General features: G+C 40.1%; 1 protein-coding gene and 1 long non-coding RNA gene across 6 annotated transcripts in view; one reads left to right on the plus strand and one right to left on the minus strand.

Annotated features, from left to right (window-relative positions):
- Window positions 1–12,351, plus strand: part of PACRG (parkin coregulated) — a 471,461-nt gene that overhangs the window by 305,230 nt on the left and 153,880 nt on the right. For all 5 annotated transcript variants that reach the window (XM_037895122.2, XM_037895121.2, XM_007071089.4 and 2 more), the window contains exon 5: window positions 11,192–11,341. In XM_037895122.2, the coding sequence (XP_037751050.1) occupies window positions 11,192–11,341 (150 nt within the window). The remainder of the gene's footprint in view (window positions 1–11,191; window positions 11,342–12,351) is intronic.
- Window positions 288–9,854, minus strand: LOC122465308. The gene is made up of 4 exons (XR_006290052.1): window positions 9,741–9,854; window positions 6,799–6,904; window positions 1,932–2,180; window positions 288–1,561 (listed from the first exon to the last, which is right to left on the minus strand). It is a non-coding gene; the product is annotated as an uncharacterized LOC122465308 (long non-coding RNA).

The raw sequence follows: 12,351 nt of genomic DNA on the forward strand, positions 1-12,351 counted from the left end.
GCTCCGCCTCCCTGGGCCTGAGCGTGAAGCCGCCGCCTGCTTCTCAGCCCTCCCCGGCTTCCCACGCAAACAGCTGATTTGCGGGAAACCGGGGGGGGGGGGGGGGAGAAGCAGAGCAGGGCGACGCGTTCAGGGGAGGAGGCGGAGGTGGAGTGGAGGTGAGCTGGGGCCGGGCACGGGGTGGGGAGCTGCCGGTGGGTGCTCTGCACCCATCAAATTTTCCCCGTGGGCGCTCCAGCCCCGGAGCACCCACGGAGTTGACACCTAAGGTGCCATTTTTGGCCACTTGTTAAATTTAGAAGCCCTTTTTAAATTTAACAACCAGTTCTAGTGAACCGGTGCGAACCGGCTCCAGCTTACCACTGGCCCTAGAGCTAGGGCTGCAGCCTAAGCCTAAATGTCTACATTGTAGTTAAACAGCCCTGCAGCCCAAGTCCTGTGAGCCTGAGGCTGTCACAAGCCAGCCATGAGCATCTAACTGCAGTCTAGACATACCCGGAGAGACAGAACTCGTAGCCCTTGATCCATCAATGCAATTAGATATGTATGTAACTTGAAATTAAATGGGGACTACTCATATGCTTAAGTGTTTTGCTGGATCAGGGCTCCAATTCTGTTCCCAGCTTGGTCAATAAGTCACTGTGTGACCTTAGCATTTCTGTGCCTCAGTTTACTCATCTATAAAGTTGGCATACTTCCTTAATGTGAGTATTTTGTGCTGAAAGGTGCTATGAGCGAGGGAGGAGATGCAAGCCTGAGCAAATGTATTTTTCAGAGGTCACGAATCATTTGCTCTTTAAACTTTACTTTTTTCATTAATTTCCACTATTTAAGGAAGTTAGACTGTAATATCTAAGACAGTAAGTACTTGGGGTTTAAAATGAACAAAATTAAGTATGCCACAACAATAGAAGTTTCTTTGCCCTGTGGGCTCGTTACCCTGCAGGAGAACTGATCTACATCATTTTGTCCCACTCTAATAGAGGAGAATTCTACTTAAGACAAAGAATCTGCTAAAACAAATGCTGCTTCTACCAGTATGTGGGAGGTGAGGAATGCAAAACAAGACAGGCTTCAGTCTTTGGTCTTGAGAACTGTATTAATTTAGATGGAATACATAGGCCCAAAGAGTCAAAAGTGTTAACGTGACCTAGTCCACTCTCCAATATTAAACAGTTTTAAACAAGATTCAGTGTTTGGTATACAGAGACCTTAGCCTGCTTAGTATGATGACAAACACGCCATTATAAATCTTAACTTTTGATTAAAGATACAGAAAAGAAGGAAAAGCGGTTGGAACATGTGTTTAATGTAAAGTACTAAATAAAGCTTTTATTTTAACTATTCCCCTTGTTCCCTTTTCTTTTAGCTGGAGAGAGCTTTTAGAAGGAGAAAACTCTTGTTTGACAGTGGGGTGGTTTGTTTGTTTGTTTAGTTTGCTTCTTTTTTTTAAAGCTAGTGTTAAAGATGATAGCAACAGTCCTTTTGGGGGGAAAGAGATGAAGTTACTTGAGGTGAGCTGGAACTGCTATTATTGCTGTTAAAGGTCCAATCCCATTTCCTAAAAGACACAAAAAGACAGACAAACACACAAAGGGGAAGGAAAACAGCAAAGTTAGAAAATGCAGCTTCTGTCTCTTGTGTTGACTTTCACTTGCAACCTCACTGCTGGAAAAACACAGGCCCAGCACATGGTCTTATCAGCCACTCCAAGACCTGACAAATTTGTGCCAACATCGGGCTGTTTAGGGAATTGCATTTAGCCACCTTTCTGGTCACAGGCTTACAGCCGTATTGCAAAATATACAGTCTTGGCTGGCTAAGCAAGACTTTATTAGACAGAAGGAAAAGAGAGGGATAGGAAAGAAAATAGGAAAAGAAAAGGAGATGGTTGGGATTCAACTGGATCTGGTGGAGGTGGTGATGTCTACCTTTCTCTCTTTGGTCTGGTCTGGTCAGCACATCATTCAGGTTCAGGATGAAGAAGGTCCAGCATCCCAGGAGATGGTGACAGCTATGATAGTGAAGCCCTCTTCTTCCCCTTCATTTGTCTTTTAGTTAGTCCATATTGTAGTTGCCTTCATCCATGTTTTTCCCTGAAAATCTCTTTTTGAGACTCCAAAAGGGGAGTGATGGGAGGAATGGTCCATTTACTTGTTGTTTTATTCATCCAATTAGGCCTAAAATTTGACATACCAATTTTAGTTAATTCATTTTTGGTTCTTAACTCCTTTTGATTACATGGCGTGATTTTTAACAGTTTGTGTTATATTAGTAGGCCTTTTTGTTAGGACTTTTTTCCCCTCCCTTTGTACCTTTTCTCCATCAACACAGGTTATTGTGAAATTGTGAAATTTTACTTATTTTTTATAGTTGAGCTCACAATTAGGGTAAATTTTTCTAGGCCCAGTTATTACAACAGGAAGGAAAACAAAATGGAAATTGTCAGCACAAGCTTTTTAATATGGATTCTCAGGTAAGTGCCTTTGAAAAGTAGGTTTAAACTGATGAAATTGAAGCTCAAAGCAATCAGAAGCTAATTATTAAAATACTTTAAAATAACAAAACTAACCAAATTTGTTATGTTTTGAGAGGAAAATAGAATATTGGAGAATCCAATTCAATTCTTCAATGTCTGGGTTCTCAATATTCTATCTGGGAAAAAGGGCTCTAACCTGATCAACTTTATTAAAAACATCTAGTCTGATATATTAAAACTAGATCTCCAAGAGGATCCACTCTGGGGTGGGGGGATGTTAGCTGCATTCCCTTATGTACGAAGCCTATTAATACCAAAGAAGGTGACGTGAATTTTACAATATCTGATATCTGAGACTGACACAGGAGATACAGGAGCCTCCAAAGTGCCAGACAAAAACAAAACGTCAACACAGATGACTCCAAGGTCTTTATCACCCAGATGTTGGAACTATTGCTCAAGGAAAAAGAAAAAAAAGAGTTGAACAATGGAAAACAATTTCTAGCAGGGAATGAACAAACTGCATTACTTTTATCTAGCCAAGCTGTGAGTTAACAAACAAAACAAAACCAAAAAAACCCTATATATATATATATAGGAACAAATTTCAGCTTTACAACTCTTTGAACAAATAAATGAATACTAGATTAATGGAGAATTTGAAAATTATGACCTTGCAGCCACTGGTAATAAAGTGTAATGACTGAAAATTTTCAGTGAATTGTTTATTGCATATTGAACTCAGGGTTGGTTGTGTTGTTGTGGGGTTTTTTTTGTTTTTGTTCTTTACTAATTTTAACAAGTAGCAGTACTGGGAAATAGCCCCTAAAAAGAAACTTACAGTGCTGTTAATGTACTTTAAAAATCCAGATATATCTATTACTGTGCTTTAAAAGTAAAGGAGGAAAATTTGGGCTTATCCCTTTTAAAATCAATTATTTATCCTCTGTTTTATTTAATATTGCTTTCTCATAGTTACTGTAAACTTCAGAAAAATTGTTAATCATTTGAAGGATTCATTAAAACGTACACAGTTTTACTTACAAAATTTTCTAAAGTAAAACTAACTTAACTAGATAAGCAGCACAATCCAAAGTGTTTTACAAAAGTTAGAAAACCTGTAACATTTACATAGTTTAAGTATGGATCCATAGACTGAGGTATTTCCATTGGAAAGATTATAGGGACTCCCTTAATCTATCTCCCTATCTATATTCTTATCACTAGAGTATCTGAGCAGCTCCTTCTGAAGAAAAGTGCAGCCAAAGCACAAGTCAGACAGTCAAATAGCACTACATCCATCTTCAATTATAGGACAATACAATTCATTGTAACCCACCCCACAAACAAATGGAAAACAGTTCTTTCTTTCTTCCTAAAATTGCTGCTCAGCAGAATCCCACAATCAAATTAATACAGTGCAGGCTTGCTGAGCAGAAAGAAGCTACCTACTATTAGGGGAATGGAGTCTTCTAAGTAGCAATTAGGAAATGGAAGTATGTCTTAACTATCAAGCAGTCAGAATAGACTGGTCATTGACTTATTTGCTTTGTTGAAAGCTGTAAGGGTCCCACCTTGGTCAGCAGATTCCAAGAACACGAGGCTATAGCTCAGGTTTCTTTCTCAATAAGAGCACTTTTGATGGCTTACATTTTCTTCAGCTCCTTGAGCAGTATATAGTGAGTCTTATCCAAACACTTTCACAGAGGCCTGGTTGCAGGCATTTTTAGATTGATGTCCTGGCTCTATATAATGCTGCTAGCACCTCCACACATCCTTCAGTTCTTGCAAACCTCAGAAAGTATTAAGGTTCTCCAGAGTATGTGGACGCTGTGGATGCACGCTTATTTCAGATACTACAGTGAATGCCTCCTCCTTTGGTTAGTGCGGAAGAATGCAGTGACAGTAATTCACAGAGAATAATTACTAGATTAAGAAATTAAACACATATTTACCTCATCTGTTTCTAATTGATATATTGGGGCAGATACTGACCCTAATTATATTTTTATATAGTGCCTAGCTTAATGGAGCCCAGAGTTGACCGAGGCGGTATGCATACCAAGCATAAATGTTTAGTAACAAAAGTTGTATGGGCAACTTGATCTTACTTTTGATACTTACAAGCATTTCCCTATTTTGCATTGCAGTTTTCTAAAATTTAGAGGCCTCCAAGATTGAGTATGTATATGCTATTCTATTCAGATTCTTATACCATAACCATCACCATAGCAGTGGACATCATAAGCCAATTCTTTCTTTTGCTGCATATGTGTTGCTACCATTGAAATTAATAGGAATTTCACGAGTATAGCTCTTTTCTATTAGTGGAACTGTCTATTTTGGGATGTATTCTACACTTTGTGCATATATGGAACTAAAGTTAGCATTTAAGGAGGTTATCTATGCAAATCGCAAGGATACATATGCCCGTAGTTTTTCCATGTTTTACAGACACCTGCAGTTAGATTTAATGTAAAATATTTTTTTGCTACTTTGATTGCAATTCTGAGCTAGCTTATGATTCTAGGTGATGGCAGCAGAAGTGAAAATTTAGTTCTTTGAAGGCCTCTATGCATTCCCACTCAAGGGACTCAGCACCTCTAGCACTGAGCTGTGGAATTGTATAGACAAGCCACATCCGCTGGGGGGTACAGTAGCGCTTTTTCATAGGATGATATAATTGGCTCAGTCTATATACAGGAGCATGCTCCCTGGCCCACCTCAATTCCTTCTCTGTTAAGAGCTAATGGAACTACCTTTCCTGTCTCTGAGGGTAGTTAGCATGTTTTCTACAAATAGTTTGTTAGTTAGCTAGCTAGAACTCTTGGCCTTTGGTTACCTCTGAGATCATGTTGGGTCCTAAAACCTCTATATGATTTAAAAGATGTGCAACATGCTCAGCTATCTACCCTGAGACAGACTCATGGGTTTGGTGCCTGGTGTACTTGGGAAAATTGCACACCGTATCCCATTGCACTATTTGCCTAACTTTTACTCCTCAGACATAAAAGAATAGGCAGTTCAGACCAGGCTACATGCACATTTGGCTTTGGTAAGTCTCCAGACCATCCTGATATTCCTGTAGAAACTTTGAGGTCTACTTCTGTGCAGAGGTCTTCTGTAAAGAAGCCTAAGATGCAAATAGACCAGTGATACTCAGACCTCAGCGGTTCAGGAGCCAAATTGGTGATCAACATTCCAAAGAAGAGCCACAGTAGTGTGAATGCATTGTTTCATTTGCTATAGTACTATATATTCGTATTTAAACAGTGTGACACAGGAAATATTTAGTTTATATAAAATTCTCACAGCAAAAGGGATGGATCACTTGATGATTTCCTGTTCTGTTAATTTCCTCTGAAGTACCTGGCACTGGCCACTGTCAGAAGACAGGATACTGGGCTAGATGGACCATTGGTCTGACCCAGTATGGCCATTCTTGTGTTCTTATATTCAAAATGACTCACCAAGCATTATTATATCAACTACAATTAGTTATTAACATAGTAAAAGCATCCTGATTGGTTAATAACTTAGATTGGTTAATAGTAAAACACTGTGAGCTTTAATTATCATGTGCTGCAAAGAGCTGCAGCAGACACATTAAAGAGCCACATCCAGCTCCTGAGCCTCAATCTGAGTATCACTGACCTTGACACTCCTGCCTCAGCACCTCCCTTGATGTTGGGCCTACGGTTAGGGTTGCCAATCCTCCAGGATTGTCCTGGAGTCTCCAGGAGTTAAAGATTAATCTTTAATTAAAGATTGTCATGTGATGAAACCTCTAGGAATATGTCCAATCAAAATTGGCAACCCTAAGATCCACCTACTCAAAAGCTAACACCTACAGCAGCTGAGCTTCCCACTCAACATTGTCCAGTACTGCAAACTCTATCTAGACAGTCCACACCAGTGCCATGATATGTATCAGCAATACTGTCAGGAGGAACAATTCCTTTGAAGCCATTAGAATTGACACTGGTTGATGCCATAACCAAAAGGCATGCTCCCACATCTCTGACTCTGCTACAGGGAAAAAGGAGAAGAGGTAGCATTCCAAATCGCAAAGGGAGTCCGAGGAGAAGAAGAAGAGAGGAGGCATTCTTCTCTTTCTATCACTGGTTTCTTCGAGGACTCCTTACAGATGCCAGTGCCAGCTTTGGTCCACACTCCTCCATCTGAGACTCCAGTTTTTTAGACACATCACTGGTGTGTATCCCTCCAGTGCCATAAATTTCTCTTTTTTCGTGAAAACCCCATCAGAGCTATTAGCTTTGCCTCCACTGCTTGATCACACAATAGCATTTTCCACTTACTTCAATTCAAAACATTCTGGAGAAACATGGGTTCCTCTCAAAACCAGCCATTCAAGTTCTCCTGGTCAACTCAAAGGAGCCCAATCGCCGTCCTTCAAAAAAGACTCTGTCAGGACAGAAAGATATTAGGAAGGATCCTCATCAATTACTCACGTTGCCCTTCATTTAGGAGTCCATTTTAGATGCTGCCAAACCCCGTTCAGCACTGACTTGGGCATCAGCATTAACACAGTTGCCAATGATCCTGGCACTGGGTGCCAAGTGTTTTCCTACATTAAAGAGTCTGGGGCCCTTAAAGGGAAAATCTTCTATTACTTTCTGAGAGGCTGGAGCAAAGCCTATTGTTTGGAGTCATAAGTATCTCCTCAGAGCTGTGCCAGTGGCCGCAGATCTTGTAGTTGTATCTAAGGGGTTGTAAACTTCCCTCAGAGTACACTTAACTAATGTCCTCCCCTCAGCAAGTTCTTTGCAGCTGCTCTGTGCTCTTCAGCTAAAATACTAGGGAACAGATAAAGAATCATAGCCTGGTCTCTGGGACTTTCCCAGTTTGCATCTACTGCTAAAAGAAAGTCAGATTATACAAACTTTCAATTTCAGAAACAGCCCCTCTCCCCAATTCAATATCAACAGAGTACCTCAGTGGTGATATTAGTCTTCAGCTTCTTTTAAAATGGCTTCTGTAGAAAGAACACAATCCAGAAATCCCACATTGCATGTTGTCACAAGGTCCCAAACATCACTTCTGATGGATGCTCAAGAGCCATACCCCTCTCCCTCGACAGGTCAGACCTCATCCTTCTTCAATGCCTGGTGCTAGATTATTTGGATTGTTGGGTATTGGAAACCATAAATGATGGCTACATAATCCAGTTTCATACAGGCCTCCTTCATTCTCCTCTCACCTCCAAACCTCCTTTGGGGACCCCTCTTGTGGAAAAAACTCCTATTGGAGGACATAAGCTCCCTTCTTCAAAAGGGTGCTGTAGAGGAGCAATACCAAGGCAAAGGGTTTTACTCCAGATGTTTCCTAAGGCCATCCTGGACCTCAGAAACCTCAACAGGTACATAAAGACTTTCAAGTTCAGGATGCTAATACTGGGGGACACCATCCCATTCCTGTTCACAGCAAAATCACCTTTATTGGTTGGTCCTGGACTCCACTCAGGTGAGGGTCTACCTCCTGGAAGATAGATTTCTGAAAATAAGAGACTTTCTGCAAACTTGCAGGGATCAACCTGTGCAAACACACTTTTCCCTAAAGCTTATAGGTCTCATGACCTCATCAACTTACACGATAACCTTTCCTTGCCTAAGAATGAGGCCCCTCTAACTTTAGGTTGTATGTCATTACAGACTCATTGTACACAGCCTGAAAAGGATTGCTTCAACAGCTACCCTTGTGTAAATTTAGAGACAGTGTACTCCAGGGACTGTTGTTCAGTCTTCTATACCCTATTGTTACAATCACCACAGATGCCTCCATCCTCAGTTGGGGTGCTGATTGCCAGGACCTCTGTGTAAATGGACAGTGGAACATTTTGGAGTCCAAACTCCATATCAGTGTCCTGGAACTCAGAGTGGTGAGATAAGTCCTAACAGCCTTCCACACAACATCAAATAGTACAGGTACTTACAGACAATACCATGGGCATGTATTAAATCAATAAGCCGGGAGGAGCATACTCCTGTGTATGGTGGCAAGGATACTGTGGTTATGGTTTATCCACCATCATATTTACCGTAAAGCAGTACACCAATCAAGGGAAGAGAACGTATAGGCAGAAACACTCAGCAGGAGGGTGTATGATCCGCACTAATGGTTCCTGAACCAATGACATCCTCACTTTTATTCAGGTAGGGATAACTAAATATCTGATCTCTCAGTCCTTGTCCTCAAAGAAAACCCACACAACACCTTCAAAAGATGAGCCTGGGAGCTTAAGTTCATAATTCCGCTGGACATTAAAAACCGTGGACTTAATAGAGGCACTGGTTCATTACAACAATTTGTAATATAACCTACTGCCTGCTAACCCTTAATTGCCCACTTAATTTTAAGTGGTCCCTTACATGGTTTGTGAAAGCCTTATGCTTTACAATGTGCCCCACCTCATATTTAGCTCAGACACTCTGGTTACTTTCCCCAGACCTGAGAAAGATCTCTGAAGCTCAAAAGTTTATCCTTTTCCCCAATGACTAAAGAGTTAATCCCATCACAAGAGGGTATACCTGCAATTTTAGAATATCTATTGTACTTGAAATCACAAGGGTTAGCAGTAACTTTTCCCTCAAGGTTCATTTGGCAGCTAAATTGGCTTATCATAACTTGGTCAGGGATAATCCTATATTATCTCAACCCACAGTTTCATGTTTTCTAAAGGGACTAATGCCTTTCCCCGTGAGAGAACTTCTTCCTACCTAGGACTTGAATCTAGTACTTACTATGCTTATGTGTCCTCCCTATGAACCACCGACCTAGGCACCCTTAGAACATCTGTCTATCACAACAGAACTCTTAATCTCCTCTGCAAGGAGGTTTAGTGAGCTCAGTGCCTGGATGGCCATTCCATCCTATGTGGTAGTACACAGAGAGAAAGTTGTCATGGGACCTCACCCTAGTTTTATGTCTAAAGTTATCTCATATTGTCATCTGTCACAATCTGTGTCCCTCCCCATTTTCTTCCTCAGGTCTCATGCTCACCCAGGGGAGTCTCGTGATAGAGCTTTGCAAAGTAGCAACATGGAGTTCAGTCCATGCTTTCATTAAGCACTAGTCATTGGACATGGCATTGTATACTGGTGCTTAATTTGACAGAGGAGTGCTGTAGTCCATTTGTGCCTAGAACTCCTTGCCCACCATACTCTGATGGGGGCACTGTTTGCTAATCTCCCATTAGTGGGAATGCACAGAGGCCCTAAAAGAAGAAATATAGGTTACTTACTGGTAAGTGGTGGTCTTCAAGAGTTGCTTCTGTGCATTCACACTACCCAACCACCTTCTCCTCTGCCTAGGCGTTCTTTGTGTTTCAGCACTCCTCGGGCTAGGGAGAAGGAACTGAAGTAGGCTGAGGTGTGCACTGCCTTCTATATACAGTGTCGATGATGTCATCTTACAATGAGAGCACTACTGCATCTCCCAGTGGATGTGGCTTTTGTATATAGTTCCATAGCTCAATGCCAGAGATGTTAAATGCCGTTAGTGTGAATGCCCAAAGGCAGCTCTAGAAGAACAACAATTACTAGTAAGTAACTTTGATTTTTCCCCCCAAATATATACAATTAATGTGTGATCTGCAGTTCATGAACACTTGACAGTGTATACAGATAGTATATCAGTTATGGTAGTTTTATCTAACTGACATCTGTATCATGAAAGGTGGTGTCATCAATTATTTTTTCAAGCTTATTTCAGAAATAAATATTTTGTTTAAAAATATTGGGCTTATTTCTTGGGGGGGGGAAAGCTGTCATTTTATACTGGCTGTGCACCCCCTTTGCACAGGTGTAAACATTTACATAACATGCAGGCCAGAGGAGAATCAGACCCATTCACTTTATAGTATTATATGTGGCAGTTGCTCCCAAAATGTGGAATTTGGGGAGTAAGCAGTAGAACAGGAGGAATTTTGCAAAAACAATAAATATTTTTCAAATAGAAGTCATTTTGAAATAAAAAAAAGGGAAAGCAAACTCATTTCTCTATTATTAAAACCAAGAAGGAACTGAGACAAAAGGTATTTATGAAATGTCATCAGACTGAAAGCAAAGAGAAAATTCAGCTGCAACTACTAAAAAAATCTCAAGTAGGCAAGACAGAATCTTTCTTTTTTCGTATCAGAATGTGTGTCTTTTAAAAGAAGCCTACAGGGTTTTTTTCCCCCTCCCTACAAACATTCATCTCATTGTACTAGTTCTCAGAATAGCTGGAATTGTTAATTGAAATGAATAAAATGATAGCTAAGCAAATGGGTGCAAACTCACAAACAGGCTAATTGTTGCACTAGAATGTGTCTGTTGTCAACCTTCACAGGTTGTCTTGCAGTTCCATTGGCCCCAGTGGTACTTACTGAGGATTTCTTTTTATTATTTATTTATTTGGACCAGACTAGTAACACAGGCAGCATGAGAGAATAATGAGCTGCATTCTTGGGGTTAGTGAGGACTCAGTATAAATTGTGGGAACAAATAACAATGAGACAAGGCAGGGTTTTATAACATCGAGGCCACAATCCATCTCTGGGATCTTTCGGAGCTGAGCTAATAAAGGCCCACTTACAATCCCCAACAAAGTATAGTTTAATTAAATTTGTCCATTAGAGGACTTCTCCCCCTCCCTTTTACATTCTAAAAATTAATTCTTCTGTTTCTGCCTGTCTTTCTTTCTACATCACAGATGCACTGAACCTTCGTAACAGACAGGTCATCTGCATCACGCTCAAAGTCCTCCAGCACCTGGTGGTGTCAGCTGACATGGTGGGGGAAGCCTTGGTGCCCTATTATCGTCAAATCCTCCCCATCCTAAACATCTTTAAGAATATGAATGGTGAGTTATCCTACTAGTCACTGTGTCTTTGAACCCTAAGGCAAAATGGGGCTTGAGGCAGGGTTAATTAACAATGTTGTTAGGATTTATTACTGCATATAAACCCAGATCCATTTGGAGCTCTAAATAATGTAACCCCCACTGCTATTCCCTAGGGATGCAGTAAAATTAACAATTTCATTTATTACTCCTTGCACGTACAGCTTATTTAACACAGTACAAAAGCACTGAAGCAGTTCTGTAATCTTCCAATAATTAAATTGTAAAGTTTTGTAATAGTCTTTTGACTACATTAAGAGATTGCAAAGGTTTTTTCTTTTCTTTTCAGCATGGTAATTTTAAGTTCACAATTTTAATTCTGTCCTGGGTTCTCCTCACCAGTAAAGTTCATTCTTACCCATTATTGCTTTTTGGTTTAGGAGAGAATAAAAAGAAAATTATTAACCAGTTTAGTCAATTTGACAGACAAGAAAAATTATCTCTAGCAAAGCAGTGAAGTTTGGAGTTATTGTTGCACAGTTAACAGGTTTTACTATGGAAGAAATTTAGAACCACTTCATGCGCCACACTCTTGAGTAAGTTGTTTTCTTTGTAGTTCAAAATTCCATGGCCAGTTTTGTTGTTGTTTTTTAAACAACAACAACAAGTACTGCATGGAGTATTATTACACCATTCTCACAAACCTGAACCAAACTATCTCCAAAATGTCTTGTTCCTATAGTAAACCTCTTGGCATATTATGTGTTCAATCACTTACTAAGTTATTGACTTTGAAGTTTTATGCTATTCACATGCAATACTGTAGGTTAAAATAAGTTAATTGTTAACAGCCATGCTAATAAAGTTTATAATGTAGGCAGGGCGTCTATGAAACTCACGTTATTTCAGTGTTTAGCCACTGCGCTACCTCCTGGGTTTTGATTTTGTTCTTTATTAACTTTTTATTAAGACAAAGTTACAATAAAATGTTAACATACTATATCGTACATTATTTATTTGGGATCAACATA

The sequence above is a fragment of the Chelonia mydas genome, chromosome 3, assembly GCF_015237465.2.
Source record: "Chelonia mydas isolate rCheMyd1 chromosome 3, rCheMyd1.pri.v2, whole genome shotgun sequence".
Lineage (NCBI taxonomy): Eukaryota > Metazoa > Chordata > Testudines > Cheloniidae > Chelonia > Chelonia mydas.